This window comes from Natrix helvetica (assembly GCF_964273705.1).
Source record: "Natrix helvetica genome assembly, chromosome: 9".
Taxonomy (NCBI): Eukaryota; Metazoa; Chordata; class Lepidosauria; order Squamata; family Natricidae; genus Natrix; species Natrix helvetica.
This window is the reverse complement of record NC_138560.1, coordinates 17,828,433-17,845,892: the sequence shown is the minus strand read 5'-3', so window position 1 is coordinate 17,845,892 and position 17,460 is coordinate 17,828,433. Positions and strand designations below refer to the sequence as shown.

General features: G+C 44.8%; 1 protein-coding gene across 2 annotated transcripts in view; it reads left to right on the top strand.

Annotated features, from left to right (window-relative positions):
* Positions 1-819: 819 nt before the first annotated feature.
* Positions 820-17,460, top strand: part of CAP1 (cyclase associated actin cytoskeleton regulatory protein 1) — a 30,697-nt gene continuing 14,056 nt past the window's right edge. The window contains exons 1-3 of one of the 2 annotated variants that reach the window (XM_081961960.1): positions 820-968; positions 13,589-13,710; positions 15,923-16,023. In XM_081961960.1, coding sequence (XP_081818086.1) covers positions 13,599-13,710; positions 15,923-16,023 — 213 coding nt within the window. In that variant the 5' untranslated portion in view covers positions 820-968; positions 13,589-13,598. Of the gene's footprint in view, positions 969-13,585; positions 13,711-15,922; positions 16,024-17,460 lie in introns of both variants that reach the window. The other variant, XM_081961961.1, reaches the window with a different exon arrangement.

Here is a 17,460-nt window from a genome sequence, read left to right as displayed (position 1 = left end):
GCAACAGAAATCTTGGGCTCAGTTGTGATCGGAAGTCAAGGACGACCTGTATTTGAACCCCATAGCTACAATGACGACAGGCAGACATTCACCCGGTAGACAAAATGTGTTTAGTTTACGTGCGTTTAGGTGCATTTCAGCCACACTGAAATTGCAATTGCAATGGGCGTGCATAAGCATACCAGCCTGCCTACTGTCCCCATTTATTTGTACCCATCTCCTGTCTTCTTCTTCATCTTTATTCTTATTCCTGTCATCTTGTGGATGAGTGACAAAATAAGTAAGTAAATAAGTAAATAAATAAATAAATAAAGTGTGAAATTCCTGCAATTACGACAGGCAGAATTTGAAGCATGTGGTTCCCGTGTGCAGGTATTTTCAATCACACTGCCTTGCAAAGTGTGGAACTCCTCTAATTACGACAGGCAGAAATCCAACCGGTGCGCGAAGCTTATGCACCATCTCTACTTCTGCCTGCAACCGGAAAAACCTTGCTCGGCGTGGAAACCTTCCCCTCCCCCACACGCCCCATGCCTCAACTTTCCCGCCTTCGTGCTTCCCGGCGGAAACCTTAGCTGTCCATCTCGTCCAAAGCCCGCCCCGTCGGGGGAAGCCCCGCCTCCTCCCCGCCCTTCCTTCGAGCCTTCGCCTTCAGAGACCTTCCGCCCGAATCCCACCTTTCCCTTCTCTTCCCCAGCCTAAGACGAGCGAGAGAGGCGTGGCTAGGGCTATTTCCCTTTTAAGCCCCGCCCACTGGCGCGTCTTCTTTACCTGCCTTCTCTCTCTCTCTCTCTCTCTCTCTCTCTCTCTCTCTCTCTCTCTCACTTAGCGTATTTCCGGTAACGCCGGAAGTGGAGCGGGGAGGGTTACTGGGCGTCTCCAGGCGGAAGTGGAGCTGTCGGGGAAGGCGGCGGCGGCGGCGAGCGGGCGAGCGGGAGAAGGAGCCGCGCCCTGAGCCACTGCGCGAGGTGAGGCTGGCGCTCCGGAGCGGGGCTCGGCGTCCCGAGTGGGTTGAGGCGGGTGGGGGGGGGGAGGGAGAGGAGGTTTGAGTGGCAGCTGGGTTGCACATCTGCACTGGGAGGGGAGGCGTGTTCGGGTTCCCACGACCCACCTAACCTGCTTCGTGCAATGCCGTTTCCTGCATTCGCCCAGCCGGGGGAGGAAGCTTGTTCGCGCGGGGTTCGTAACGCTTCCAAGCCGCCCCAAGCTGAGCCTTTTGTGCGGGGGAAGCCAGAGCCGCATTGACCTCCCTGACTTGCACACGGGCGTGCAAAAGGGTAAACTTGATGGGTAGACACGTGTCTCCTTGCAAGGAAGGCTCGGGCTCCGGGCATGTGTCTTGGTTGCAACCCAGAGCTCCTTGGAAGGCCTTTTCCTCGCTCTCGGCGGTGCGTGGGAAGGCTCCCTTTGGGAACTGCAGTGTCAGGCGAGGAGGATGGCGGGGTTAAGCCTGCAGACAGACCCGTTCTCTCTGGGTTGGGCCACCAGCTCGGGATCCAGTTGCCCTTTAGGAGGGGGGATCTATTTAATAAATTATCATGGAATTAAAAGATGGAGAGGAAACCGAATATCTTATAGAGTAGGTGGTACAATTGGTTAGAAATTAGACACAAAATTAATGCATAAAAGAGTATCTAGGAACAATAGTAAAGTGAAAAACTGTATATACCCATAAATATAGCAAATAACGCTAAAAGTTAAAGGTGTGTGTATGTATATAAATATATATGTATATGTGTAGTATAACATGTAATATATAAAAGACTATAAAATTTGAAAAATTTGTAAATAGAATGGATAACGGTATCGGAATGCTGTAAAGATTGGAAATGCTGTTTTAAAGTTTAAAAAGGTTGAATAAAAATTATTTTAAAAATAATAAAATAAAATCCATTCTCTGAATTTAGTGTCCAGTTTAGCCTTTAATCCCATGGTTCCCAACATAGGCCCCAGGCCCCACAGGGGGGCAGTTTGATTTTTAATGGGGGCAATTTGAACCTTGTTTAAACCAAGCTAATGGCCTTTTAGGCTTCCTCTGCATGAGTAGAGTTCACTTTTTGAGTAAAGTAAGAATTATATGTCACAAGGCATCAGGATTTTAGAAATGGTTAAGTAGGGCATGGCCAAAAAAAAAGGCTGGGAAATCACCGCTTTAATCCAAACGTGGACTGAAAGAATTTGAAAAACTTTGTGCAGGAAAAAGCATGGTTAGAGCATTTAAATAAACTGCAGAGGTTTCTGTGCTGTGTGAACTCTGCCATTTAGATTTTACTGCCTAAATATCAAAAGCAACTTTTGACATAATTTGCCTAAAATAGCCTAGTCCCCAGACTATGGCCTTAAAAGATGGAAGTGGCCTACCAATTCCAATATTCTTAGTCATTGTGGGCAAGGAAGAAGAGACTGACTCAGCACTACATGTTTTGCCAGTAGACCTGAAAGCAGAATTAAGGCTTCAAGATCAATTGCACAGTTTTAAGAGAGCAGGCAAGGAAAACCTGCTTGCTTGCAGAAGCAGGTGTTGTCCTTAGGGAAAGGAGAACGGTAGCTAGTCAGAATTCACTTTGAAATATGTCTTTGAATGCCCTGCATTGTAATGGGAGCTATGGGGGGTTATGTGAGCATGAAAGCAGCAAGAGGAAAATGGCTGTAGAGTCAGAATAGAATAATTCAGTTTCGTGCCATTTGTGGTTGCTCTCCTGGGGTGTATCAAGTGACGTGATTGGAACAGAGCCGCAGTTTATTATTGGTTCATCATGAGGAATTTGAAGGAAAGATGTATAAAGATGGGCCATCAGTTGCTTTGAAATTGGGTGTGCATTATACCAAAGAGACAGTTACTGAGTTTATAAATTGTATTGTGCAACAAAATCTTCTGGATTTTGCTTTGCCATGATCTGGAAACCAATTGTGGCTTATTTAAGAAGAAATGTTTACTGATATGGTACTTTAGATCAGAGTATTTACAAAACTCTTAGCTTGGTTTGCACTGGGCTGCAAAAATCTTACTTTTTATTTGTCTCACCTTATTTGTCTCTCATCACACAGGAGGAAATTCCCATGTTGTAACTTGCAGATCAAGAGTTGTAAATTCCCAGTGAGTTGCATAGAGGAATGAAGACCTTTGGAAGTTGTATAGTTAAGTAGAAGATGAAGCTGTTGCAGTATTCCATTCCATGGACAGAATCATAGGCATGTAACTAGTGTCGATATTAAGTTTAAAGCAGGAAGTAATGACTAAAACCACAGGGAGGAGATGTATGCAGCCGTGTACTCAATCAAGCCATGTAGTTTCAGTTGTTAATCCAAGAGAAAAATCTGTTCTCAAACAAAATATATAGTGAGTGCTGTGGGAAAGTTAATAATCCCACACTGTTTTTGTTGTGAGATTGTACAGTGATGATTGGATTTATGTGATGTTAATGGGTTTGGTTGGTTGCACTGTGAAGTTTTTAATGTTGTGCATGTCTTTATTCTAGGTTTTAATGTTATGTTCTATTTTTTTATGTAGTTGGCTGCTTTAATTTTGTTGTAAAGCTGCTGTGAATCTTTATAGACTTGGCAGCATAAACTCCATTTAAAGGAGAAACCGAGTAGTACCATTTTTGATAACTACTTGAATCAATGGGGAATAATCCCCAATAGGGTTACTGTCCAAAATGCCCTTTTAAATGTCAAAGAGGACACTTCTATTGGGCGCATTCAGACATCATTAAACCACAATTATTTATTTAAACCATGGGTTTTACTAAGCACAATTGGCTGAGTTCACACATGCTTAAGCAATAATATTGCTGATTGGATATGCTTATAAATCCAATACAAGGCAAGTCACCTTGCTGAAGTAATGTTATGCATGAATTTGCCACTGAACCTTGGCTCCCGTTGTAAACTCTCTGGGGAATTAGCTTTGTTATTGAAAAGAATTCAGGTACAGTAAATTACATAGTGATGCTTTCAAATTGCTTAGCCCTCTGTTCTTAACAACATGTTATTCTCTTAGTTTCTACTGCTGCTTTTTTCCCCTGGCTGCTTACTATGGGCTTGTCAGCAAAACGTGGTTAAGTATCCCTTTCCTGTTCAAAGTCCATCTGATATAGCCCAGAGCAGGGGTTGGCTGTGAAATTTAAGTTCTTGAAGCATTATGTCGAGAACTATGGTTATGGGAAGAAATACTCTTGTTCTGTAGCATTTACGTGTTCAGTTGGGGAGTTTCTCTAAAGCAGGGGTCTCCAAACTTGGCAACTTTAAGAGTGGACTTCAACGCCCAGAAAAAAGCTGGCTGAGGAACTCTGGGAGTTGAAGTCCACAAGTCTTAAAGTTGCCAGGGTTGGAAACCCCTGCTCTAAAGTGCCTCTTTTCACAAGTAAGCTTTGCCTGAACAATAGACTCTGACCGACTGGATCCCCTCCCCCTCTCCCCAGTTAGAACCGAAATTCATTGCTGGTATGATTGTTTGTGAATGACTGTGTAGAAATCACTTTGCATTTGCTAATTGTGGAGCACAAAAGCTATTTTTTCCCCAGAAAATTACTTGTCCAAAAGCAAAGGTCAGTGATACACTGAACTATTTGATCTTTGTAGAGGGGATGATGTTTTTACTGGTAGCTGTATCAGGTGCAAACTTGTGAAGCAAAGGTAGATGCTGAACTTTTTGTGGAAGCTGTGGCTAGTTTAAATATTACATTTGCATGGAGAAATATGTGACTAAGTTGCAGTATGTAAAGTCTCCGGTTTGCAATTTTTTGGTGCAATCTTTTTTAGATGGTATTAAAAGTAGTAGTTGCTAGTTGTGAAGTCATGTCCGACCCATCGCGACCCCATGGACAACATTTCTCCAGGCCTTCCTGTCCTCTACCATCCTCTGGAGTCCATTGAAGCTCACACCTACTGCTTCGGTGACTCCATCCAGCCACCTCATTCTCTGCCGTCCCCTTCTTCTTTTGCCCTCAGTCTTTTATTATTAAAATAATTAAAAGTAGAGCTGCTTAATTCAGAAACATTCCGTCCCTTTAAACCTTGGGCTTACTTGATCAGTGATAGTTTGTGAAAATCTGAGTTCTCAATATAGGTAGAATTTTTAATGCGTGTGTCTTCAAATCAATCTTGACTGCTGGCAGTCGTCCAGGCAGTTTTCTTGCCACTGGTTTTGGAAGTGGCTTACCCTTGCCCTCTCCTTGCTAGGGCTAAAAAACAGAGAGGTCCAAGGTCACACTGCTGGATTCGTGCCCATATCAGGACTAAAACTTGCAATCGCTTGATTTCTGGTTCATTGCCTTAACATTATAGCAAACTGGGTGGCATAGATATTCTTGGATTCCTGCATTTATGTTTTACACAATATTTTGTATTGCTCCTTCATGGACTTTGTGCCATTAATAATTAAACTGTGCAAGGGTCACTGCTTCCAAGTAGGAAGGCAAAGATTGGATGTGGTTGAAAAATGTATGCATTGGTAAAATGCCCCTGCCTGAGCGTAGGAAAAACTTAGGGAAGTTTCACAGTCTGAAGGCCAGTGCAGACTTTCTTGGTATTTTGTGAAAATATTTCTGGTGTCTGTTTCCAAATAAGGCTGGGTGAGTTTCTAGCTTCAGGCCTGCAACAGTTTGAAAGATTCCTCAGGATTAGAAGCAATTGCTTGCAGCTTTGAAGCTCAGCTTGGTGGAGAAAATGGGGTTTGTTGTTCAAACAGACCAGTATGATGTACAGTAATAGACCTCAGTCTATTCTGTTAACAGATATTAATTTGTTTTAATGAAATGCAGGTAGACACTCTCCAAATTATTTAAACATGGATGAAAGTAGTATTTGTATCCATTAAAATATGTCCTTCAGATTTATGAATACCAAGAATAGTATTTATTAACTGGAACACACTCTCCCTCTCTCTCTCTCTCTCTCTCTCTCCCTCCCTCCCTCCCTCCCTCCCTCCCTCTCTCTCTCTCTCTCTCTCTCTCCATGCTTTGCTGGAGTGATGCTGCACTATTCAGTTCTAATAAAATTAAAATGACAGCGTCTTAGCTAATACTTGTCAGAAATGATAATATTTGTCACCATGGACAGGGTTTGTATGTTGTGCAAATCCATAATGTTTTTTATCTGGTTTTTAATATGATGCATGGATTGTATTGTGTTTTTTCCCCCCAACAATCCAATTTTGTTTGAGGCAATTAAGCTGAAATTTAGTTGCTGCCATGTTGTTGTTTTTTAAAAAGCCACCCATGATTGGAGATATACATTGCACTCAGCCAAAATATGATTTGATTATTTTTGGTTCAGTACACTTGGATTCAGCTGTCGTGGGTTGCATAAAATAAAGATGGGATATCATAATCAAGTATGGCATCGCACAGTGTTGCCTTCTAAAGCATGCTCTGTTGAACAGTCCTTAATTGTCTGGGCTCACAAATTGCTACAAGGCAAAGAATTCCAAAGAGTGCAGTCAACAGCTTTTCTTTGGCATTTTGTAGAGTTTCCTTCAAAATGAGCAAGGACAAAAAACATGGTCTGTCTTTTTGAAATTATTTTGGATGCCTTAAGTCAGGGGTGTCCAAACTTGGGAACTTTAAGACTTGTGGACTTCAACTCCCAGAATTCCCCAGCCAGTCATGCTGGCTGGGGAATTCTGGGAGTTGAAGTCCACAAGTCTTAAAGTTCTCAAGTTTGGACACCCCTGGCTTATGCCATTTGATCAATGAATCATCCCTTTCTATTGGAACATGAATCACAGCTCTAGTCAAAGAAAAACCTTCTATTGGTTAGAGCTGAAAATGATGTTTGATCCACTATCACCCCCTGCAACTACCGTGTTTTTCGGAGTATAAGACACACCTTTTTCCCCTCCAAAAAGAGGGTGAAAATCTGCATGTGTCTTATACATTGAATACAGCATTTTTGGCCTCCCAAAACCCCGCCTCCTTCACAAACGTGGATGTGCAGATGGTTTGAGAGGCCTGCAAAGTGCTCCTGGGGGCTGGACACCCCTGCCTTAAGTCTTTTGCATGAACCTCCAGACATTGTGCAACTAAGCCAGAAATGGGAGTTTACACATCAAAATGTCTCTGTGCACAGAATGCACAAAGTCAATCCCCACATGACGTTATGGCTTAAACTGGGGCGGGGGAGAAACTATGGCCCCTTTATGACTTGTAAACTTCAACTCCCAGCATGGCTGGTCAGGAATTCCGGGGGTTGAAGTCCACAGGACATAATGGGGCCATAGTTCCCCACCCCAGCGTAAGCTAATGCAGAAGTCCTCGGCTTTCGGCCACAACAGAGCCCAAAATTGTATGTTGCTAAGTGAGAAATTTGTTAAGGGAGTTTTGCTCCATTTTACGGCTTTTCTTGCCACCGTTGTTAAGTGAATCTGGTTTCCCCATTGACTTCACTTGTCGGAAGGTTGCAAAAAGGGATCACATGACCCCAGGACACTGCAACCATCATAAATATGAAGCAGTCGCCAAGGGGTCCGAATGTAAACATGGGGATGCTGCAACGGTCATAAGTGTAAAAAATGATCATGTCACTTTGGTCACTAAGCGAATTGTAAGTTGAGGTGTATGTCAACTCACTTTCCATGTGGTTGGTGAGTCATTCTACATTTTGCATACTTAATTTTTCCAGAAATGTTCCACCAAAGTTTGCTGTGAATTATTGAGAAACTGATTTACTGTCCCTTGATCCCTCCCTTTGATTATGACGAATAGAATAGAACAGCGATGGCGAACTTTTTTTGGCTCGCGTGCCATAAGTGGGGAGAGGGCAGGGGCGGTCGTGTGCAGACGTGCCGCGCTCATAATGCAATGCGCAACACCCCCAGTGCACATGCGCGCACTACATGCGTGAACCCCCCCCCCATTTTTGCATGCTTTTTTTGCCCTCCCCAGGCTCCAGAGGCTTTATAGGAGCACGGGGAGGGCGAAAACAGCCTCTCCAGCCCCCCCCACAAGCCCTCCGGAGGCTTCAGGGACCTTCAGGAGGCTTCTCTGAAGCCTCGAGAGCAGTCAAAATGACCCTCTGAGCAAACCAGAAGTCCATTCCTGAACTTCCAGTTTGCCCATAGGGGCGTTTTTCGCGCTCCGGAGACTTCAGGTAAGTTCATGAAGCCTCCGGAGCGCCTCTGGAGGGGGAGGGCTCTTTTCGCCCTCCCCAGGCTCCTATAAAGCCTTTGGAGCCTGGGGAGGGTGAAAAATGGCTTTAAAAAAGCCAGAACTCAGCTGGCCAGCGTATGCATGCAGGCTGGCCAGCTGCCCTGCGTGCCCTGACAAATGGCTCCGCGTGCCACAGGTTCATCATCACTTGAATAGAATAGAATTCTTTTATTGGCCAAGTGTGATTGGACACACAAGGAATTTGTCTTTGGGGCAAGTGCTCTCAGTGTCCATAAAAAGACAAGATCCATTTGTCAAGAATCATAAGGTACAACACTTAATGATTGTCATAGGGTGCAAATAAGCAACCAGGAAACATATCCCTATAAATCATAAAGATACAAGCAACAAAGTCACAGTCATAAGTGAGAGGAGATGGGTGATAGGAACGATGAGAAGACTAATAGTAATGCAGCCTTAGTGAAAGGTTTGACAGTGTTGAGGGAATTATTTATTTAGCAGAATAAAGGCGTTCGGGAAAAAGCTGTCCTTGTGTCTAGTTGTCTTGGTGTGCAGTGCCCTATAGCGTCCTTTTGAGGGTAGGAGTTGAAACAGTTTATGTCCAGGATATGAGGAGTCTAGATATTTTCACAGCCCTCTTTTTGACTCGTGCAGTATACAGGTCCTCGATGGAAGGCAGGTTGCTAGCCATTGTTTTTTCTGCAGTTCTGATTATCCTCTGAAGTCTGTGTCTGTCTTGTTGGGTTGCAGAACCAAACCAGACAGTTATGGAGGTACAGACGACAGACTCATGACTCAGACTTATCTTCCATTTACCAGAGATTACGAGCAAATTGCTTTGGTTCTGGAAAATGAATCCTAGTTTTCCATTCCAGTTTCCTGGATGCTGGATGAGGATAGAAACTCTGAAGTTGTGTAACCCACTTAGTTGGAAGAAAAATCCCCCTTCCCAACAGCAGATATCCATCAATTCTGTAAATATTCCATAAACTCACATGCTCTCTCCAGAACTGGCAAAGTTTAAAGGAAAAGCTTGGGAATAAGCGGCAGATTAAAGCTTAGTGAAAAGCAACTTTTTTTCTGAATTCATGAACCACCCTAAGTGCTTTTTCTGCCAAGAGGAAGTTAAAAGAGTTTTCTGTTACAGGAATGAGGAAACGTCCTTCCTCTTTGAGGCGTATGCGGTGACTTGGAAGCGAAGTGTTGCTTCAGGCAACTCTTGTTTCCTTATTGGGTGGATATGCATAACGCAGTAAGATGGACTGAAACGGGATTGAGTAACTTGCAGTTCAGTACTGTAGCCAGACGTTGTCTTGCCATTCTTGTGGCCAGCCAGCAGAGCTGGTAGCAGATTCGGACAGTGAGGAGGTTGGGGAGGAACCTGGGCCAGTCCTGGAGTCTGGGGAAGGCTCTGATGAGGGCTCTGTGTCGGAGGCAGAGAGAGGGCCAGGGCCGTATGCCAGTTATCAGCTGCCTTCAGAGTCAGACATCAATGAGGCAGATGAACAGCTGAAGCCTGTTCCCAGTGTGCGCATGCGCAGAGCTGCCAGACAAAGGGAACAGTTAAAGAACAGGGGTTGACTTGGGAGTAAGGTCACAGGTGGATGATGAATAGCCCTCTCAGAGGAGATAAAAGAGGAGCAAAAGGGGAGTGGAGTTTGCAGGAGACAGTTCGCTTAATTGGTACGTGACCGAGACTCCTTGCCAAGTTTTGCAGATATCTGCCTGGCAGCTCTCTAAGTCAGATAAGGTCTGTGACTGTAAATCCTCCCTTGAAAGGCTTTGCTGGATGTGAATGAGCAGAATTCATTGTCAATTAATAAAAGGGATTTTTTGTCAGGACAAGGAGTTTGCTTCATGCCCTTGGAAAGCCTCCGTCAGAACAGCCATGCTGTGTTAAGCCAACCTCACATTGAGCTACCCAGGTAGTCTTCAACGTATGATCACACAATTGAGCCCAACGTTTTGGCTGGTAAGCAAAAAAATTCTTTTTGAAAGTCTTGAAAGCAAGTCAATTAAGTGAGTTGTGTCTCATTTTATGGCCTTTTCCCATAGTTGTTAAGTGAATCGCCGCAATGAAGTGAATCATGAGACCTTTAAGTGGATCTGGTTTCCTCCATTGAGTTGTTTGTCCGAAGCTGAGTGAGAAGGTGGCAAATGGTGATCACATGACTTTGGGACAAGGCAACTGTCAAAAGTACATGCCAGTTGCCAAGCGTCCAACTTTTGAGGATGTGACTATGGAGATCTTGCAACAGTCATATAAGAATCGGTCATAAGTCACTTGTTTCAGTCCTTCGAACGATCCCTGCAGAAATAGTTATAAGTTGAGACTACCTGGACTGTTGTTTATTCCTTCAAGCGCAGTCCACACCATTGCCCTCCAAGGGTCTCCACCCACCAACCCACTTGTGCTATCCTGTTGTGACATCCTTTCTCGTAGAGCAGGGGTGTCCAAACTTGGGAACTTTAAGACTTGTGGACTTCAACTCCCAGAATTCCCCAGCCAGCGATGCTGGCTGGGGAATTCTGGGAGTTGAAGTCCACAAGTCTTACAGTTCCTAAGTTTGGACACCCTTGGCGTAGAGCGTGAGATGGCACTGTGATTAAGGGTGGGTAGGTCTGAATTGCCATCCTTTGTATCGCATTAGTAGCTGCCTCAGGCCCTGCTTCACTCCCGTGAGAGCCTTTGTTTCACATCCCACGAAATTTATATTGTGTTTGTATCTCTTGGAATTTAAAACATGAATATGTCTGAAGTCTTTCTAAGGACACTCAGGCGGTTTTCGGAGCAGAGAGTTACCGTATTTTTCGGAGTATAAGACGCCCCAAGATTTTGAAGAGGTAAATTTTTTAAAAAAGTTTTTACACTCTGCAGACCTCCCAAACCCTCTGCACGCCTCATTTTTTGTGAAAAACGGGACATGAAGAGAGTTTGAGAGGCCTGCAAAGTGCAAAAACAAGCAAAAACCGGCCCATTTTTTTTGTCCAAAAAAGGGCATGCATAGGCTTTAGGAGGCTTGTAGAGTGCTCCTGGGGGTTGGAGAGAGGCAAAAATGAGTAAGAAGGGCCCGTTTTTTCACTCGTTTTTGCCCTCCCCAGCCCCCAGGAGCACTTTGTAGGCCTCTCAAACCATCTGCACATCCACGTTTGTGAAGGAGGTGGGGTTTTGGGAGGCCAAAAATGCTGTATTCAACGTATAAGACGCATGCAGATTTTCACCCTCTTTTTGGAGGGGAAAAAGGTGCGTCTTATACTCCGAAAAACACGGTAGTTGCAGGGGGTGATAGTGGATCAAACATCATTTTCAGCTCTAACCAATAAAAGGTTTTACTTTGACTAGAGCTTTCATGTTCCAATTGAAAGGGATGATTCATTGATCGAATGGCATAAGCGGTTAAAAAGTAGCTGGCCCATGGTCCTTCTTGGCATTTCCATAAAATTGAGAGATGGATGGGATTGAGGACTATAAAGGACCTCCCATTTATAAAGATACGAGTAGGTTTTGTCCTTCCTTAAGGGAAGATAGCTTTCAAAAGCCACCATCCATTATTTAGCATTCCTTGGAAAATGAGGTTGGGTAGGAAAAAGCAAACGAGGGTGCTTTTGTTTGTTATCTTGGACACCTGCTTAATCTTGGCACACGCCCACCCTAAGCCTGGCAGGCTAATTTAGCTGAAACCATTGCCCCAATTTGGAAGTTGGGCTTTGAGATCTCATGTTTGCGCAACATTTCTCTGCTTCCCGGACCAACTCCTGGCTTTGCTGTAAGCTAAAAGAACAGGGCTGTTCCTTTGAAGGAATCCCTCCATTAAGAGAAGTCCGATCTTGCAGCAATTATGAACCTTAAAAGTCAAAGGAAGGGAATATAAAGTTAGATTGTCTGATCAAGGTTGAAGCAGCGCATGTTCTTCTTTGGCAGTTTCTGCTGACATCAGGACTGCAAAGATTATGTTTTATGGATTTGTTTCTAGATAAGAGATTGGATGGGCGATGAAGCGATAAATGTTTGCAGCCTTAGAGAGCGTGAAGAATCATTGCATTTGTTTATATTTATGGGAAAGGTTGAAAGTCACTTCTTGGCGTGTTTCCTTTCTTACTTCCCCATCATTTTTCTTGCGCTTTTTACTTTTTTATTCTTTTTCTCTGACTTGAATTGAATTTTATCATAGTATAACATAGCCTTTATCGTCATTGTATATCATGTATACAACAAAATTGGTTATGCCAGACTGTTAATAAAATTATACACAGGACACAGTGGCTAAGATGCTGAACTTGTCAATCAGAAGGTCGGCAGTTCAGCGGTTCGAAACCCTAGCACCACGTAATGGAGTGAGCTCCTGTTACTTGTCCCAGCTTCTGCCAACCTAGAAGTTCAAAAGCATGTAAAAATGCAAGTAGAAAAATAGGGACCACCTTTGGTAGGAAGGGAACAGCGTTCCGTGTGCCTTCAGCATTTAGTCATGCCGGCCACATGACCACGGAGACATCTTCGGACAGTGCTGGCTCTCCGGCTTTGAAACGGAGATGAGCACTGCCCCCTAGAGTTGGGAATGACTAGCATACATGTTGCGAGGGGAACCTTTATTTTTACCTAATAAAAATTATATGCACAGATATGCATATGGAATCCATCCGTTAAGATCAAGGAGATTCTTAAATCAGTGGATTCCTTTAAGCCTGAAATGCCCAGCTTCTCTAATGAATCGGAGAAGGAAGCTGAAACAAGCTCCGGCCTCAGAAGTACGTCTTCCAAACTGCAGCCTTCCAGAAAGTATTTATGTTAATCACATTCCGTTTAAAACGACATTTAATCATTTGTCCTAGTATGACCCCAATGTGGAGCTGCCCCCCAAGCTCGCTACTTGAAGGCCACGTACAACCTTCCACCCACACGTAATTGACTCTCCAGACCTGCCCAAAGTTCAAATACCCACCCACCCCCCATGGATGAAAATGGGAAGCCATTTAGGAACAGCGTCCGTGCGATTGTGGAGGCGAGCACTTGTGTGGGATAAGAAAGGCAAAACACCCACAACTTTCTGGGTCTAAATACAAACTCAGCAACCGATGATCCCCAGCCAAGCTAAAACATTAGAATGAATGCAGAAGAGATCGACGGATACCTCCACAAGGACAAGGAGCTTAGAGATTGAAATGTTCCCATTGCTTCCATCTGTTTTAATTTTTATTGTACATCCAAGAGGAAAGCTGCACCACTTCACATACAGAACGTTGGCTGGGTTCCCCCACATGTTTACCTCTGTGTAATTGCTGAGCGGTGAATATTGTATTTCTGCTCTGGGCTCGGTTTCAGTGGGGAGGGGTTTGTTGTGGGTTTTTTTTTTGTCAGTATTCTGTAAATAAGCTTCCTTTCAGTGTTTGGCTCTCAGGTTGTTATACAAAAGGCCCCGAAATACGATTCGATGCGAGCTGCATTAGCTTCCTCCTAACGCCATGGTGGAATTTAGCAGGTGCTGAAAGATGACAGAGCTGCAGAGTCTAGTTGAACGACTGGAGAAAGCTGTGGGGCGATTGGAGATGGTGTCTCGTGGTCCTGGCGTGCACGGTAGCCATGGGGATGGCACCCCAAAAGGTAAGCTCCCTGTGCCCTTTGATATTCCAAGAGGCTGACTCCACTATGGCCCTGTGAGCTTATTTGGGCAGTGCGTGCCTCTGGCCCTGTCTGGAACCAGATTACCAGATCCCTTTCCCTTCCCTGTACAGCAAGTCTCACCAGCTCTAAATCAAAAATATATAATAGCATTATGCAGTGGTCAGATATGATCCTTCCTTCCTTCTTTTCGTTTCTTTCCTTTCTTTCTCTGTCTGTCCTTCCTTCCTTCCTTCCTTCCCTCTCCCCGACCCACACAGATAAGGTTTAAGCTTTTTTGGTCCATTTCTTGTCCACCTTAACGAGTTTGATCAATGACAGGCCCAAGCAACCGATAAAGATACCTCAAGCTGAGTTCTTTATTGTTTCCTATAGACAAAATCTTGCCAAACGGAAATAAACGATCTGCATCTACAACATACTCTGGGAACTGTTAAGGAAGGGCTGTCTTCATCCTCTTTCTCTCACACAAAACGTCTGAATTGAGTTGTCTCCTGTTCTTCTGGAAATCACCCCCTTTTTCTTGGGAATCCACCTGACAACTTCTTCCCTCCCTCCCTTCTGTTCCATCCGCTTCATTTTCCATCTCATCTTTACTGCTTTTATGCTCGAGGCAGCAGATACATATAATTTTCCTCCTCTTATTTCCCCCCCACACAGCCCCGTTGGGGTGCCCTCGCCTCCTCTTTAAGCACAGAGTGCTACTGCCTGCTGCCAATATCAGAGTGTTTGTTCCTTGATTTTCTTTCTCCTAATTAAAGAAAGAGAAGTCAGCATGCTGCAAAATGTCAGCATGGAGCATCTGCATTCAGTTTCAGATGATGATAAATGGAACTGGTAGGAGGGCCTGTGAGGCAGCCAGAGGGGGAAGAGTAAACTAGTTCCTTGGCATTGGCCATGCCCACATGGCAGGTCTTTTGTGAGAGCACCCACAATATGCTCTCGGCAATCCAAATGTGTTCACCCGCTGAAAAATACTGCCTATATATAGGGCACCCTGTGAAACTGTGTGGGTGCTCCAGCCACATGGCGGAGTGGACTGTAGTCTTAGCATAGCTTGGAGGGCACACAGTTTAGGAAAGGAAATGCTATCTTTTGGGAGTCAAAAGTAATCGGAAAGGGGAATGAATTTGCTTACTAAGGTTGGGCAGCACTTTGGAGTTAATCTCCCAAAGATAATTTGCACTCCAAATTATCTTTTGGAGATTAACTCCAAAGCGGCTGGCCAGCCCCAGTAAGCAAATTCACTCTCCTTCCCAACTCCTCCTCTTATCAAAACATAGAACTCAAGTCCGGGGGTGTCAAACTTGAGAGCGGCATCAGGATTGCGTTTGACCTTGGAGGGGCGTGGCCAGGGGGGGCTTCAAAAGGTTTAGCAAGGGGTTATCTGCCCGGTTACTGGGTGGGCGTGGCCTAGCTGCCTCCTGTACCACCGGGGGGAGGGGCTTGTGCTGTTTCCGGAGTCTGGAGGCTTTTCTTAAGCCTCCGGGGGGGGAGGGGAGAAAATGCCCTCTCCAGGCTCCAGAAGCCACCTTGAGTCTGGAAATGGGCCATTTCTGCCCTTCCCAAACTTCCGGTAGGCCCGTTTTTCGCCCTCCCCAAGACTCCGTGCAGGCCCTGCACTTACCTGCATTCAAAACAGGGTGCGTGGGGACTCCTGGGAGGGGAAGGGTGGGCGGGGCCAGCCAGGAGTGGGATTTGGGAGTTCTCCAAACTACACAGAATCTTGGCTAGAGGTTCTCCCCAACCCCTGCAAACCCCCAGCAGCCCACCCCGTGGCTAGCTCAACGTCACTCATGTTGGGGGTACCTGTGGCGGCCCAAGCGCTCTGCCATCAAAAATCAGAGTATGGTCCTCCCAAGCTCCGTTTTTGTTGGCAGAGGCACCGCAAGGCCGGTCCTTCACTGTTTCTAGGGTGTCCCCGTGCTCCAGATCTAAGCACCCTGCTTTGAGTTTGGCACCCCTGCTCTAGTCTGTTTGTAGCCCCATAAAACCAGCTGCAGTTTTCCTGGGATGGCATGCATGAACCTGGGAAAGAGACAAACTGCTTTTAAAGGGGTGTTGCTGCATTTACACATTGAGGCCCCTCTTGGAGGTTGTATCCATGGCAGCTCAAAATCCTACTGCATGTTTGAAGTGCAACAGGCCTCACCTACGAGTTCTCATCTGCTTTCCCCCCCCCCCCCTTCTGCAGGAGTTGCTGAGTTTGTGCAAGCTTTTGATGAGCTCTTGGCAGGCCCAGTGGCTGCATACATGAAGATCAGCAGAGAAATTGGCAGCGAAGTCCAAAAACACGTATGACTCACGCTTCCTTCCTGTTTCCTATTTTGAGTGGACATAAATACACCACCCCTACTATCTTTGGCAGGCAATCAATTGAGGCTAATGGGCTTTTTGCCCAGAAACTGAGGTGGTATGACCAAGCTCACACAATAAATGGTGAAGAGAGACCATGTAGACCCCATTCATCTACTTTGGCCGGGGGGTGGGTGGGTTTGGCAGTCCTAAAACTTTGGCGGCCCGAGACTGCAAAAGAAAACAAAAATGTTTAGATTCTGAAGACTGCTGTAATTTTGGCGTGCCACCTCCAAATCTCTCCAGAATAGAAAATTCAATTTACTGAGGAACAAGTTTGAAATTAAAAATAGGCACTTGGCCTGTATTATATTTTCATGGTTATTGTTTTTGTGCAAAAGGATACTACATACATCTCTTGAGCTATTGGCTGTTGTGTTTTCTAGATACCTGCCCTGACAGGAGAATGGGGGTATTTCTACCGCAATTCTTAGGGCAGCCCTATAAAATAAGCTAGTGGGATGCGGTGGCTCAGTGGTTAAGACGCTGAGTTTGTCGATCAGAAAGGTTGGCAATTCGAATCCCTAGCGCCGCGTAACGGAATGAGCTCCCATTACTTGTCTCAGCTTCTGCCAACCTAGCAGTTCAAAAGCAAGTAAAAAATGCAAGTGGAAAAATAGGGACCACCTTTGGTGGGAAGGTCACAGCGTTCCGTGCGCCTTTGGCGTCGAGTCATGCCGGCCACATGACCACGGAGACATCTTCAGACAGAGCTGCCTCTTCAGCTTTGAATCGGAGATGAGCACTGCCCCCTAGAGTCGGGAACGACTCACACATATGTGCAAGGAGAACCTTTACCTTTATATAAAATAAGCTACTAAGTGGGCTTTAAGTGGGGCAAGGAGCATTGAGACTACCCAAAGGATTGTGGGTTTTTTTTTCCTGAAGTGAGATTGAAACTAAATTTCCTTCCTTTTCTGCAGCGTATTACACCAGCACTGACCTATTTCTAAAATATCTCTGCACGGGCTTTAGGAGGAATTGCAGAAAATATTAACTTTCAGTAGAAGAGAAAGATGTAACTCAGGGTTGAATTGGGAGTTTCTCAGCAAGACTTGTGGTGTTGCCTAGTTAGTTAATGAACGATCCGCAAGCAAACAAGCTCAGTGAAGCCCACAATCTGTTGGTGTTTTAAAAATACCCATTGTTAAGACAGTTTTGCAATGCTAAATAATAATGCAAACTAAAATCAGGGAAAAGACATGAAAAGAATAGAAACAGAAAAGAGATAGAAAAAAAGAATCTTTAACTCCCAATCTTCTTACAGCCAATACAGGCTAGTTCATAGTCCCCCATCCCCTACGAAATTAGATACACAATCACAATATATTCGTTTTTAAATCTTCTCTCTTCCACTTTTTCTCTTGCAAAGCCCAT